At 43.9% G+C, this 16391-nt stretch overlaps 1 protein-coding gene across 6 annotated transcripts in view; it reads right to left on the bottom strand.

Moving 5' to 3' along the window:
* DOCK10 (dedicator of cytokinesis 10) overlaps positions 1–16391 on the bottom strand; it is a 1791775-nt gene that overhangs the window by 1489405 nt on the left and 285979 nt on the right. For 5 of the 6 annotated variants that reach the window (XM_085634392.1, XM_085634394.1, XM_085634398.1 and 2 more), the window contains exon 1: positions 9998–10237. The exons of the other annotated variant lie outside the window; for it this stretch is intronic. In XM_085634392.1, coding sequence (XP_085490518.1) covers positions 9998–10159 — 162 coding nt within the window. In that variant the 5' untranslated portion in view covers positions 10160–10237. Of the gene's footprint in view, positions 1–9997; positions 10238–16391 lie in introns of those variants that run through there. 6 annotated transcript variants of the gene reach the window in all.

Below are 16391 nucleotides of genomic sequence, written 5' to 3'. Positions count from 1 at the left end.
AACTAGCTGGTAAAGATGATAATTGTCGTAGGAAATTATTTTCGACGACCATAAATGATTGGAGGCAATTATTGCCCCACAATTCCGCCCCATAAATTGCTGCCGCTCTGGCCTCCACCTTATAAATATCTAAAGGTGGACCAATAGGTTTTATGTAGGAGTTTTTCCAAAGTTTGCCAATCGCCCCAATTTTCTGTGTTAGTTTTAGTTGGGATTTGGTTTGGTGTTGAGTCCATAGGAAATTTTCATTTATAGTCACTCCCAGGTACTCAAACACCCGAACTCTCTCCAAACTAACTCCATCAATAGTTGGATTTGGACGGGATTTTCTTGGGGGATTCAAAATCATAAATTTTGTTTTTGTTGTATTAATTTCCAAACCCCTATCCTGACAGAAAGAGACAAACCTATCCAATACCCGCTGGATACCCATGGGGGATTTGGCAAGTAGCAAGGTGTCATCAGCAAACATAATTGCCGAAATCCCCACCCCAGCGAGCTTTGGCGCGTCTCTATTAGGCACCATATTTAGATAGGGGATGACTCCGTTTACATATAGGCAGAAAAGGGTGGGAGCCAGGACACAGCCCTGGCGCACACCCCTATTGACAGGGAAACTAGATGATAATTTTCCCTCTCTCCCACATCTAACCTTGGCGAAGTTATCAGTGTGTAATCGAATTATGATGTCAAGAAGGGGGGGTGGAATTCCTAATTCACGAAGAACAGCCCATAACTTGGTACGTGGGACCAAGTCAAAGGCTGATCGAAGATCTACAAAGACTGTGTATAGGGATCCACCCTCAACTATGACAGTTTTCCAGTAAAGCATATTAAACCTAAAGATCTGGTCAATAGAAGATACAGATTTCCTGAAGCCAGCCTGGTAATGGCTCAGGATCTCCTCCTCATCAATCCAGTCCAATAGGCGATTGATGATCAGCCTAGCAAACAGTTTTTGGGCTACATCAATAAGGCTGATAGGCCGATAATTGACTGGGAGGAGAGGCGATCCCTTCTTATAGATTGGGACCACCTCCGCACCCAGCCAAGTCAAAGGAATCTTCATGCCCCTTGCAATTCCGTTATATACAATTAAAAGATAAGGAGCCCAGACTTCTGGTTCATGTTTGTAAAGGTCACCAGGGACCTTGTCAAGGCCAGGAGCCTTTCCCGCAGGGAGTGCAGCGATAGCAGTCAGGACTTCAAATATGGTAAAAGTAATTGGGTCAAAAGCGGAGTTATCACTCAGCGGTAATTCCGATAAAAGAGGAGCTGTGCTGGGGGCTTGATTGTTGTACAAAAGGGTAAAATGGTCCTCCCAAACTTGCGGGGCAATATTCGGGCTAATAGCGGACACCATATCAGTTGAACCGGTAGTGACAATTTTCCAAAATCTAAAAGAGTCTCGTTCCGCCAAAGCAGATGTTAGATCGGCCCAATTCTGACTAGCCCACTCAAGTTTAGCATGGTGGGTCAGATAACGATACATACGTCGTTTACATTTGATGAGATCTCGATCAGCATTTGCCTTTAATGCAGTCATTAGTTCAGCTTTTGCGAGTCTACAGGCTCGATTATACCATGAATGTTTCCTAGGTTGGTATTTCTTTAAGGGAGCTATAGGATTCAGAATATCTCCTAAACTTGCATAAAGTGCATCATTATGTACGGCAATCTCTCTATTGATATCCGGGACTAATTCAGACTCAATAAGGTCAGCAATTCGGTCCAAAGTTAAACTGACCTTCCCATAAACTCTGGAAATGTCCTCCGGGTTGCTGACCAATTTCGACCATTTCACCCTCCGTCTGTTGTTAGAGAGAGCAAGAGTATCAGTTCTATCTGGATTCAGCAAAGATTCAATGGGGCCCAAACCTGACAAAGCATAGTCCAGGATTAGAGGGTTATGGTCACTTTCTCTCCTGGGAAACACCAGAAAATCCAAAACTCGATTCCATTCCTTGCACTTGACAAAGATGTAATCGAGATGGGCCTCTCTCCCCGATACATTAAAGGTCGTCTTTGGGGGATTATCAGATTTGGAACGTCCGTTGGAGGCTCTAATAGAGTGGACCAACGATAAAGAGGTAATTTGGAGAGCCAATGGGGTCCATGATCTTACGCTAGGGCCAGCTACTAGTGGAATTTCCCAAGAGTCATCCTCCTCTTGGTTTATGGCATCTAATAGTCCCTCTAAGGGTTCAAAGTGAGAGTTAAAATCCCCGCCCACCACAAGAGGAATACCCTCTGGTAGATCTGCCAATACCGTTGATAAAACATCCACAGCCCTTGATTCTGTCGAAAAACCAGTCGGTCTGGAGTAGATATTAATCAGGGCCATTTGTGTCTTAGCCTGCCATTTCAATATTATAGTTTGAACATCATCAGATCCAGTACTAAGGGTGGTAACGGTACAGCCCAAATGGGATGCCACCCAAATGGAGAGGCCTCCAGACGGTCGGCCCCTACCTCCCGAAATTGCCGGGAGAAAAAAGGAGGCAAAACCCACTCGATGATAATTAGTCCTAGCCCATGTTTCCTGAAAACAACATATATCATGTTGATCTATAAAAAGGCCCCATTCGGGACAATCAAGCTTATTGTGCAGGCCCGCTATATTCCAGGAAAGAATCTTTAATGATGAACGGGCACAGGATGGGTCGGTAGATATACCAACATTATCTGAGATGGATGTAGGGTCGTTATAGATGATGTCATTTGATGAGGTCGCCACAGTCTGTACTGATACTAATTCACACTCATCTGCGATAGAAATAGATCCAACATGCAGTCAATCCACCTCTTCGAGTGGACTAAACCTATTTTGACATGGGACATTATGAACAATAGGCTGATATAACCAGGAATTATCACGATTCCGAGAGGTAGAGGAAAGAGGACCCACCCTTGTCCAGCCTTCTACGTTCTCAGCATGTACACTGTTATTTAATGGGGGATAAAAATAGGAGAGTGGTAAAGGTTGAATACAAGTCTCTCGCTGTTTTCCCCTCCAATTAAGGATATATGATACAATGTTAGGATCTCTGAAATTCACCAGGACACAATCGCCCTTATAGCGTTTAAGTGAATTACCCAACCAATTAATCCTCCTGACCATCAAAACAGCCGCAGTTACAGATGGCGGGAGTGGCCTATGGGTATTTAACCAACTTGTGACTTTGTTTTTAAGAGAGTCATAAGTTTCTGAATCAGAGTTGGTATACTTAGGAATTCCAGCCAACACTAGTACATAGGGGGCCGCCTCGGGGGGTAAATTAACCACATCCTTCCTGCTTAGCTTCCCCTGAGTATTAGTGTTGGTTTCCACTGTAGTACTATGGGCATTTAATTCACCAACATTATCCATAGGCCTAGGTTGAGCAGATGAACAGTTCTGGATAGGGTGAGGGGGAACGACAAAAGCCTGTTGGGGATTCAAAGATTGAGGCAAAACCTGTGGGTCGGTAACCACCCCCACTCCTACCTGTTTGGGGGGTGCACCTGAACTATCCACACTAAGGGACGAGGACTCTGGGAATTGTTTTTGAGAGACATTATTCGTTTTAGAAGTAGAACTACCTTTATTTATTAAACAGTTAGTAATAATTCCTGTTGCTTTTTTTATTTCTATGAGCGTGTCATTAATAGAATCAAATCTAGCCAAAAGAGGGTCAATTAAGACTTTTAGCGCATTTACTAGGGAGCTAGTTAACAAATCAGTCTCTCGCCCTGGTCCAACAGCACTACTGGGAGGGGAGGGATGTTGAGAAGTTTGGTTACGACTTGAGGTGGGTGCTAAAGTATGAATTTCAATAGTGCCTGGTAGTCCAATAGGTAAAACCTCAGTATCTAACCTGGCCTTTTTCCCACCCTTCATCTTCCTCACACTTTTCCTTTTGGGTATCGCCCCCTCCCGTGAACCATGAGCTAAGCTTAGAGGTATATCCTTCCCCAGCTCCGTAGCAACATCCGGTACCACAGTTGAGCTAGTTCTTAGATCCTGGAGTACAGAATCAATCGTTTGGTCAATACTGTTCATTAAGGCCGTATGAGAGTTATCCAATCTCTCCGGGGTTCTTGCAGCTGCAAGTAAGCCAAGGGAAGATCTCCTGGCACTTTCAATACCTTCCGAGAGTCGTTGCTCCAGCATTACCAGCTCATTATTGACCACCGAATTAGCCCTGATAAGAAAATTATCCAGTGTACCTGAAAGCATCAAAGTTGATGCCTGTGTTTTCGACCGTGTGGCCATTTTTCCTCTACGAAGGCGGTGCAGGAAAGAGAAGGGGCCCGGTCCGGTCTTGACCGTGCTTGAACGGGCTTAAACGGGCCCGCCCTTTGCCCGGGCTTCGCCCCGGACTGCGCCCCGCACGCGTCCCGCTCACGCGTGGACTGGAGTCAATTAAATAGCGGTAGGAGGTGTGTCCGGGAAGAGGATCAGGTGCGTTCAATGATTGTAGCCCAAGGCACCCTGGTCCTCGCAGTCCCTGCACAGTAGCAGCCTCCCGTGATGACTGCGCCTGTCGGTCTCCCCCCGCAGTTCCGAGCAGCTCCTCAGTGATGGTGGCAGGTAAAATGATTATTTAAAACAAAGTCCGCGCCTACGAGCGTCACCCGTATATAATGTGCAGTTCTCCCTAGATTGCTATACAAATATATACAAATATATAGAAAATTATAAATACATTTCTCTGCCTATTACCTCATAAATAGAGTGGTAATAGGTAGTGAACAACAATAAAACATAATACTGACCTGTATCTAAGACTCTAACCCAGAACTCAGCGAAATGCAGAACACAGCAAAACAATAAAGAAAACTACATGGCTGCTTTTTACCTCTGGTAAATATGGCCATTAGCCAATCACATACTGACTTCTCATCTGTCTATACTATGGTATACCACAAACTTACTGCGGTATACAGTCGCACAATATATAACTAGGTATTTTAAAACGTATAACTTTAACACTTTTTACACTATTCACACACACACACTACCAAAAATTACTTTTTACATCTCATAATGTATATTTTGGCCACATTACATCTACATCTGTTCACACACTTTTGTGATATGTCTGTATCAATTAACACACTCCACTCTACACTATTACACTCTACACTACTCAACTCTACATCACTCTACTCTATGTAATTCTACTATAAGCCACTACACTCTACGCTATTCCCCTGGTTTCCACTCCACTCTACTTCACTCTATTCTATGCCACTCAGCTCCACACCACTTTACTCTATGCTATTATACTGTATGCTACTTCATTCAATGACACTCCAGTCTACACAACTCCACTGTACGCCCCTCCACTGTACGCTATTCCAGGGTGTGCATCTCCACTCTACGACACTACCCTCTATGCTATTTTACTCTATACAACTCCACTGTGTGCCACTTCAATGCGCAGTACTGCACTCTACGCTATTCCACTATATGCCCCTTCACTCAATGCCACTCCACTGTACACCACTGCACTATACGCCACCCCACAACAATCCAGTGTACTACACTGCATTTTATGCCACACACTATATGCCACTCCACTCTGTGTGTCTCTACACTCTACGTTACTACAGTCTATGCTATTCCACTGTACGACACTGCACTCTATGCCACTCTACTGTATGCTACTCAACTGTTTGCCACTCTAATCTATGTCACTCGACTGCACACCCCTCCACTATACGCTATTTCTCTGAATGCCAATCCACTGTATCACATTCCACTCTACGACACTATACTGTACGACACCACACTTTACGATATTGTCCAGCACTCGACTGTACCACACTCCAGTTAATGACACTCCACTCAAAAACAATAAACTGCACTGTTTGAATTTTTTTCTTTATTTAAATTTAATTATAAAACCAAAAGGTTATGGATAATTTATAGTTAGGAAAGCGTTTATTTCTTATTTCTATAAACCCAACTTAAACTACACAAACATTAGAAATTCCAAAGCTACAGTTATAACTTAAATTTATAATTTATGCACCATCTTCAAATTACTATAAGTCATAAGAGTCATAGTTATAACTTACATTTATAATTTATGCACCACATTCATATTAAGATAACTCACGCACCCCTGTACATAGTCTGTTTATCTCATTCACCACACTACATTTAGTACAATTCACCACTCTAAAATTCACTATATTCTCACAAATCATGTCATTTCAGATGCCATAAGTGTTGTAATTAATGTTATGATTTCACATGCTACAGATTATGCAATATGCAAGGGTATATAACCAGTGCATGGAGAAAGTGTGAGTTATAGTTAATGTAGTGTGGCAAGTGAACTGAGCAGACTATGTACGACTGCGCCACTGGTCAAATCTTCAACACTGAAGGACCAATGAGTGTAACAGGAAAGCAGGCAGATTGTAAAGGATATCAAGCTAACCCTCCTACATCATTCACCAAAGGATTAGTGCCACAGCTCAAAAAAGTCATGCCTAGCCAAATAATCTCTTCAAAATCCAGGACTTCATTTCTGTGTGTCATTATATTCATTTACATGTTCCCATATCTTTGAAAGCCATCTATGTTACACATGTTTACAATGACCTTCCAATGTTTATTACAAGAAAATATTTGTTGAGTTCTTCAAAATCTGATGTATCTCAAACAAATGAAAATAAGTGTGGTAAATATAGTGGACTTACTTTTATAATTATTCCTACTATTTCCACGATACTTCATGATAAGCCTAAAACATGAAGTCAATCTTGTGAACATAGGGCCACATTAGGATGGCGATCGGACTAACGTCTGACCGACATCCATTCGGAAATGGGACCGCCCAATTACAAGTTGGTGGTCCCGCCGGCCAAATTAGGATGCGACCACCACCCTGGCGGTTGCAATGTCTATATTTTGTATTGTGGCGGGTGCTGCGGTATGCAGCACACTCTGCAGTACAAAAAAAAATGGACATTACACATATCCCTGCACTACGTGGCACATGGTGTAGGGATATGTAGGGGGGCACCATAGATGCCCCCTAAACCCAAATCTGAGGGCCAGGGGGAATGGAGGCCCACTACAGGCCACCAATGTCCCTATCTGCCAGCCTTTTCATGGCAGGTGAACTGCCATGAAACGGTCGGCGGGGAGGGATATCATAATCCCTACGGTGATGCCTGGCAGGCACCGCCACCATTGTAGGGATCAATGTTCCCTCTGACTGTCCCATCGGATCCGTGGCGGTCGGTCTCTATGACCGCCACCTATCCACCTGCCAACCTAATGTGGCAGGCGGGAAACAATTTTGCAATGGTGGTGGGACCGCGGTCCCACCGTCATCGTAATGAGGCCCTTATAGTACTTTTATAAGGATGGATGGAAATTGAAAGCAATCATGTGCTTTAAATTCTGACTCTTCAAATTAAAATTTCATAATATCTTAACAAAATCAAAAACATTTTGGTATTGAAAATGGAAATATAACAGACTAATTTACCTAAAATGCAACTGCTAAAAGAACATTCAACATACTTTTTGCATATTCAATAGCTTGAAAGATTTGTCATAATAATGTTGTAAAATATGAGCATATGTAATTATTGTAACCATTTCCCCCACCAGCCAGGTGGGCAAAGAGTCCAAAACTGTGCTCAATATGCTTTTTTAATTTAAAATGGACTGCAATAACTCAATCCACCATCATTCTTCTTCTAATCTGTCGGGAGACTTCAGTTAGTATAATTTGCAATAGCAAGGCTCAGACTCCATCTTGACCACATTAGAGCTACCCAAGGGACCTTACACTGGCTCCCCATGCAATCCAGCACTATTGAAGTTGGCAGTAATAGTACACAAGGCAGTGTATCAGGAAAGTCCTGACTTTCTTGACTACAAGTTCACGGTCTATGTGATCCCACACATTGTCCGTTCGGCCTCTTAAGTTTTACTGCACATTCCCAAAGTACAGAAAGACATTTTAGGCAACAGAGCTTAAGGCATAAAGCAGAGCTCTCTTGTCTAATAGCTAGGACTTGATCAATGTAGTACAAAGCATGAACTCCACAGCTTTCAATTGTGGCTCTAAAAGATACCCACTAATAACCTGAACCAACACAGATACATCGAGGTGCCTCTCTTCACAGTACGCACTATACATGAGTAATATACTGCATGAAACAAATTATAGAAACATGATTCTGGAAAAAGCAACTTCTCTAAAAAAATGAAAGAGCAAGTAAAATGTGAAATGTAAACAGGGACAACATTGCTGTTCTCAGGCTGAGAGCAGTGTCTGGGTTTACAGCTGTGGCTGTCACTCAGTGGTGGGGCACAAGGGTAGGCCAGGACATTTACAGATGGGGCATCAACCCTACCTTCCCACCTTCCCAAACAACGTCAATACTCATAGGGAAGGATGTCCCACTGAAACCCCCTTCCCTATGCAAACAGATACCACCCCCTTTGAGGTGTCGTTATCCAGGGTTGAATTGGGTTAAGAAATCAGCCAGGGCACTCTAATAAAAAGCGGCCAACATTTGCATATTGCCTTTCCCCAAAACACTGTTTCGGCGAAGTTTTAAAAAACACCTGAAAACAAGTGAGGCCACTTCTGCTCTGGCCCCCCTGACCCGCTCAATATGCATAGATTAAGAGGCCGGCCTAGCGAGAGAAAGGGAGTAACACCTCTGCCGGTTGATAAAAGGGAGCTAATGGACACCCATCTGCCTCCAGAAAGGCCACTCAGGCACGAATTGGGCCACTGGCGACATCGGAACACACCAGACACAGCCCAAATTGGCCCCCCAGGCTGCGAAGAAAGCAGCCCACAGCTGGATCTTCGATACCGCCCCTTCGGCCATTGCCCGAGTGCCCTCCTTACAGATCCGACCCTGTCGCTATCTGATTATTGATTTGCAACCATAAGTACAGTCAAGTTTTAGATACATTTCTCTCCGAAGAGCAAATAGGAAGGCGGTGCCTCTTTCACTTCCCCTCCTAATTTCAATTTGGATAGGGTCACTTAAACCCTTTTTTGAGTCACAAAGATTTTTCAGACCCGTAACAGATTTTGTAAATAGGAAACACTTATTATGCGTTTGCAATCCCTGCAATTTTGCAAATGCCTAGCTTTGCGACCATAAAATGCCTTTGACGATCAGTTAGTCTTTAATGATCAGGTTCAGAATGGGGCACATTTGACATTTACCATGAGGCTCAAGAGGGAGCGAGGGACAGTGTCCGAGCTCACAGCATGATCTCTCACCCACATAATTTCTAAATCACTGAAAAATGTGCACAAATATCAGCTGGTACAAAGGAAGGTGCTCAACATACTAGCCACCAGGCAAGCATTTCACTAAGGTGCCAAACATGATCTCTTCCCAACTGTTCTTACTGCTTTAGGGGATAGACTCGTTATAAAACATGATAACTCATTAAAACACATCTGCTGGGCCCTCAACAGCGTGAAAAGAAATTTCGAATGACGTAGTTGTAACAGGAGAAATGCACGGAAATTCTGAACACCAAGTCAGCATGACACAAAAATTCATTGTCACACTTTTTTTTAAGGTATTTTGGAAATGCTTACTTTACAACTCTTCATAGCACAACGGCCGACCCCTTCAGTGCTTAGATAAAGTATTAGCAGGTAAGCTGATTTTCTACAAAACACAATTTTTACTCATTCCTTAGAGTAGCAAGCATTTACATGGAACACACATGCCCAGCTTAAACACTCATCTTTATACACAGATACCCATCTGGCTTGGCATGGAAAATAATAAACAGCTGTGCCACGGTTTAATTAGACTTTCAGTCATTAGAACCGGGCTGTCTGAGACTCTAACATTCACATACATATACGAAGGAGACAGTTCAGAGCAACCTGTGGTTTCTCATCTCATTATTCATGTGCAGACATGCACGGGAAAGAAATTATTTGGCGCAGAGCAATATAATAATTTTCCAACTCTCAGAGCAGTATCAAACATACCGTACCATCATGATGAGCGTTCGAGGTCTGCTTATTTCCTCGGCGCTTTCCAGCGGTACGGTTTCATGCGTTAATTCCTCCTGTCGCTGCGTGCAGATGTGTGCGCAGTTCCTTTGTACCACAGCGCGGAAGGCTTGAAGGAAAACAATACTGGCAGCACAGCCCATATCTGCATCTTGAAGCCTGCAGAATAACTTCTCTCTTAATGCTATGTTGGAAAAACAGTGGTTCCCTGTCCCTGGAAGCAGCCTACTTTGCAGCTGTTGCCAGCCTGCTGTCCAATAGGGGTCTGGCGGACGAATCACGTGACTTCAACCACAGAGCTTGGATGCATAGCTAGGAAAGACTTGATCCGCCGAAGCTACACACACTGTAATATTAGGAAAGCCCGCCGTCTGCACATATTTTTGGGATGCAACTGAGATCAAGATTTCCTGCTTTCTTTCAGATTTTTTTTTAGAATAATAGCCCTGGCTCGCTTGGAGTTCGTATTAAAATCATCTGTCCAAATTACATAATCGAATTCAACTGAGAAAAATGCAGGGCAGTCCGATTGCATATATCAAGCTGTAATTGCCAGAAGCAAGTTAGAGAGCAGAATAAAAGTGATCTGAAAAGGCATTTTAATTCTAAGAGGCAGGGGCTATAAATATATATGTCATAATCTTTGAAAAAGATGTGCCATATATTCCCATTTGTAAGGCCTTATTAACCCTTGCTCTGTTTTTCCAAATAATAGTATGTGTTTCAAAAGTAAAGCTTTTTAAATCGTGGTCATGCTCAGAAATTACAAACTCGAATTTAGCAGGGCACTGGTTAATAATCCCTCAAATAAGGACCAGCCGGTAACAGCGGAGACATTTTAATCTCTTTCCTCATTAGAAACATTCAAGATTGCAATCTCAGGTGTGGCACTGGTACTGCACACCTTCACCTAAATTTCTAGAAATTGCTCTATTGCTCTCTGGCAGAGAGAGAGAGAGCTATAAAACCTACTAGCGGTCACCAGCAGGCAGTTATAGTTAGGGCCTAGTTGTCATAGAAAAAGCGTTTTTTGACTTTCTTACATCTTTGGCATCGTTTGATGAGTCGTCACAAAATTTTCCCCAAAACGTGTCAAGTTGGGTCTTGTTGTGCATGGAAAGCTTCATTGTGATCAGTCAAGTGGGGGTCGAGAAAAAGGAGGTGTCATAAAAAGTGTCATTCACATAGGAATTTCAGACACGACTACAACCCAAATCGCTTGACGGAATTAAACCAAATTTGGCAAAAAGGTAGCTTTTGGTCCAGAAAGCAACCTTTTTGTGAATTAGTGCAAATCTGTTCAGTAGTTTCCGAGATACTAAAAGAAATGCACATTTGTGTATCTAGGGACACGGCTCGTCAGAGGATCCCACAGTCCCCATGCTGAAATGTAATTGGCTGGCAACACTTCAACCAGGAAGTGTTGGCAGCCATCTTGGGACTCAGCTTCAGCCGAGTCCCCCAAAAAAGTTAGAAAAAAAGAAAAGGGGGCAGGGTAGGAATAACCTGATCTCTAGCTCTGGGGTCCTCCTGGGACCCTAGCAGGGCAAAAAAGCATTTAAAAAAAGAAAAAAATATGCGGAAAAATTGTACTGGAGTCACAAATCGATGGCAAATATAAAAATTAAAATTAAAATGAGCGCGGTCTCCCAAGCTTGTTTTTAAAAAGGACCCCAGGTGTGCCAGGTCCCGGGGGCATGCACAAACAAAAGGAGGAGGACGCAAAGGCTCCCCTCCTAGGGTTGTTTATAGCCCTGGGGACCACCACCTCCCCGGGATTTATTTAAATCTTGGAGATGGGCTGCGCAGATCTCCTTCCATTGGGCCTATAGAGCCATGGGAAATCACCACCTCCCCGGGGCTTTTTAAAAAATAGTGGAGGGGGATGCGCAGACCTTCCTCCAGTGGCTTTAGTATGACCTGGGAACCACAACCTATCCAGGGGCTAAATAAATAGTAATGGGGGACCGTGTAGATGCCCCACGGACTACCACCTCCAGCAGGGACAAATAACTTTATAAACAGGGAGGGAGTCCCCCTGCCGAGTCATTTACAGCTCTGGGGACCGCCACCACACTGCAGTTGTCCCATTGATTCTATAGTCCTGGAGCCATTAATGGCACTGGGGACCGCCACCCCCAGGGTGGCTCACGCTATGTTCTGGGGTGCCCATCCCCGAAACATAGCAGTTTGCTTTCACTTGGCGGGAGAAGCAAGAGCGAACACTAACTACTCTCCCAGCATGCGGAAGCTGTCAACCTGCTCACCTTTGCTGGGAGCGGGGGTTTCCTCTGTTTCCCTGCCTGCTGTCCAGTGAGCAGGGAAACAGATTAAATTATTTATCCTGCACACAGGGAGCTGGCATGTTAAGCAGCTTCCTGCAGGGACTGCAGGGGCATTGATGAGCCCTTCACGGTCCCTAGCATTGCACACTGGATGCCCTGGGTGGGCTCCAGAGCACCCATGAACAGGAGGCTAGACCCCATGAAATGGGGTCCAGGGTCCAAAGTCAGCTTGGGGAAGGGGCTGCTTGGCCCCCCTCCCCTTCCAATGATTGGCCAGGCCCTGGGTGATGGGTTCCCTGGTGCTAAAATTGGTTGGTGGGGGGAAGCATTGCCCCTCCCTTTTTTCCACAAAAAGGACAAAAAAGGGCAGACAAACAAACAGAAAAGCAAAGTAGAGCAGAAAAGGCAAAACAGGACAGAAAATGAGCAGCAAAAGCCAAAAAGTAGGGTGAAAAAATAAGCAGAAAAGGCAAAACAAAGGGCAAAAAAATAAGCAGAAGAGGTAAAACAGAAGGCAGAAAAACAAGCTGAAAAGGCCATATAGGGGGCAGAAAAATGAACAGAAAAGGCAAATCAGAGTTGAAGAGGGCAAAACACAGGGCAGAAAAAGGAGCAGAATAGGCAAAATGTAGAGCAGAAAAAACTAGCAGGAATGGCAAAACAGAGGGCATAACAATGAGCAGGAAAGGCAAAACAGAGGCCACAAAAATTAGCAGAAAAGGCAAAACAGAGCAGAAGAGAGAGGACAAAACAGAGGGCACTCAGACACTCACACGCCCACTCACACACCCAATCAGAGACTCATGCACCCACTCACAGGCCCTACTGAGACACTTTTCCACCTACTCACAGACCCATTCAGAGACTCATGCACTCACTCACCGACCCACTTAGAAACTCATGCACTCACCCACAGGCTGACTCACACCCTCATGGAGGCACTTGCAAACCCACTCAGACACCAACTCATAGTCCCACTTAGATACTCATGCAATCAATCACAGACCGACTCACACACTCATGGAGGCACTCACAAACCCACTCACAGAGCCACTCAGACATTTACACACCTGCTCAGACACTCAAGCACCCACTCACTGACCTACTCACCAATTCACACACCCACTCACCCACCCAGTGAGACACTAATGCACCACTTCCAGAACTAATCAGACACACACATCCACTGACAGATCAACTCAGACACTCTCAGACCCACTCACAGACCCACTCAGACACTCACACACTAACTCACACACTCCCTCTCAAAGGTTACAGGTTAGAATTAGGACATGAAATTAAAATGCCTTAAAAATTCACTTGAAAAAATAAAGGCTAGAGGGAAGTTATAGTTAGGAAATAGAATTTTTAAAAACCTTGGAAATTCACTAAAACAACAAAGGTTACAGGGATGCTATAATTAGGCTCAGATTTTATTCGTACAAAACCAACGACATTCAGCAGTTCTATTTATCTGAGCTAACTATAATTTACACACCCGCAATGCACTGCTTATCACCTCACACATTACATCACTCATGACATAGTCAGAGGCATCACTGATGACATCACAGATGACATCTCAAATGACATCACTGATAACGTCATCCACAGAACCACTCACACGCCAACTCACACCGCTATACAACCTCTCATACATCTACTCACATACCCAAACAACTGCTCACATAATCATTCACTGATCCATACAAGTACTCAAACAACCACCCACTCATCCATAGAGCCACTCACACACCCACTCATTCACCTATACAACTGCTCATGCAGTCACTTATTTATACAGCCACTAATACAGCCACACACTCACCCATACAGCTACTCTCATACACTTATTCACCTATACAGCCACTACACACCCACTCATTCACCCATACAGCCTCTCAACACAGCCACTCACTCACCCATACAAGCACTTACACATTTACTCACTCACCCATACAACCATTCACACAGACACTCAATCTTCAATTTAGCCACTGACACACCACCTCACGTAATCAAACAAAACTCAAACAGCCACTCACTCACCCATACAGTCACTCACACACCCACTCGCCCACCCATACAAGCACTCACACAGTCACTCACTCACCCATACACCCACTGACATACCCACTTATCACCAACACAGCCACTCACACAGCCACTCACTCACCTACACATCTATTCACACACCCACTTATACACCGATACACCCACTCAAACACTCATAGACCATGGATGCACACATTAACACAACCACTCATGTAATATTTGTTAGAAGTAGTATCACCCATTAGTAGTACACCAGTATACTAATTTAGCTGTTTTGGTGAGCCTATTGTATATGTATAACAACCACAAATTCTCAGAAAATACTTATACTCTCACTGGTTGAGGTCATCAGTGATGTCTTTTGAGAAGTCATCAGTCATTTCACTGGCCATGTCATGAGTGATGTAATATGTGAGGTCATAAGCAGTGCACTGCAGGGGTGATCGTTATAGTAAGCTCAGGTAGCTATAACAGCTGGATGTCACTGGTCATGTACAAGAGAAATCTGAGCCTAACTATAATGTCCTTGTATCCTTTACTTTAATGAATATATATCTATATGAGAATTTGAACAACAGAGCACAGCACAATAAACAGTTCCAACTGACTATTACGTCAATAAACAATTTCATTTCAAGATTTGCAATCAACAAACGAACAGTATAGCACAGTCTTTACCATAAGTGGATCAGTTCTTGATATGTTGATATGTTGACATGTAGGTGAAGCATAGACACTGCCGACACGTGTTTCGTCGTTTGACGACTTTCTCAAGGCTCAGAATCAGTGTCCAAATAAATAAAACATAGTCAATTTGAACACTTTTTACTTCTGTTTAGAAGGGGTTCAGAGATATTACTCTATTCCATAAGTATCCATGAGATGCAAAAATTAGCTTGCCAAAGTGCAGCGTAAAGTCAATCCTAGTGGCAGGAGAGCTACAAGACTCATTCTAACAGACGAGCGGAGGCAGTGTAACAAGCCTCTAGGAAGATGGTCATCTTCTGTGATAGTCCATATGTGTGTCGCTCCCTGCTCAGGAACCAGAAACCCTGGGGAGGTGGCGCATGAGCCGGCGGAGCCTCCCACAGTTGTCCATAGTGAAAAGCAGACTCCAAGTTCATTTGTGCATTTTATTTCTCACATGTCCACCATAACGCATTGCAGCCAATCCTGGCCTTGCTCACAAGTATATGTGCGTGTGTGTGTGTATGTATATATATATTTATTAATAGTCGCCAGTAGAGATAGTTATAGTTAGAACCTAGTTTCCATAGGAAAAGCATTTTTTGATGTGCTTATAACTTTGGCGTCGTTTGACGAATCTTTATGAAATGTTCCAAAAAGTTCCTCTTTTCAGATCAGCTCCTATCTTGAAAGTTTGGGGGTGATTCGTCAAGGGGGGGCTGAGAAAAAAGGGGGGTCCAAAAACGTGTTTTTTCCATGCAATTTCCATAGGAAACTTTAGACAAGGCAACAGGTCAAACTGCTGAATGGAATTATGCCAAACTTGGCTGGGAGAAAGGTCTTGGTCCAGAAAGCACACTTTTGTTGAAATGGTGTAAATCCGTGCAGTAGTTTTTGAGATATTAAAGGAAATATATATATATATATCTGGGCGGAGCCTAACTCCTGAGCATGAGCTTGCCACTGATTGACTGCTAACAATTCAAACCAGGAAGTGTTAGCAGCCATCTTGTGCCTCGCATCGAGTGAAAATAAAACAAAGGTCCCGGTGGCAATTTAATATACCGGAGCTCTGTCTGTGCGAGATACCCCTTTCACGCTCCCTCTCCCCACATCACCAGCTTCTCCCCACATCACCAGCTCGCAGCTATGCCTTTAGAAGCCAGTCCATTGGCTCGCAGCTCTCTACCTCTGTGAGCAAGTACGCTGCTGCGTCGGCTCGCAGCTCTCTACCTCTGTGAGCCAGTATGCTGCTGTGCCTTTGCGAGCGGACGGCCTGTAGCTCTCCCTCTGCGAGTCGAGCCCATGGGCTGCAGCTCTCTCTCTGCGAGCCTGGGTGCAAACTGTT

This window comes from Triturus cristatus, chromosome 11, assembly GCF_964204655.1.
Source record: "Triturus cristatus chromosome 11, aTriCri1.1, whole genome shotgun sequence".
NCBI classification, from domain to species: Eukaryota; Metazoa; Chordata; class Amphibia; order Caudata; family Salamandridae; genus Triturus; species Triturus cristatus.
Note: the sequence above shows the minus strand (reverse complement) of the source record. Positions and strands in the feature narration are given on the sequence as shown.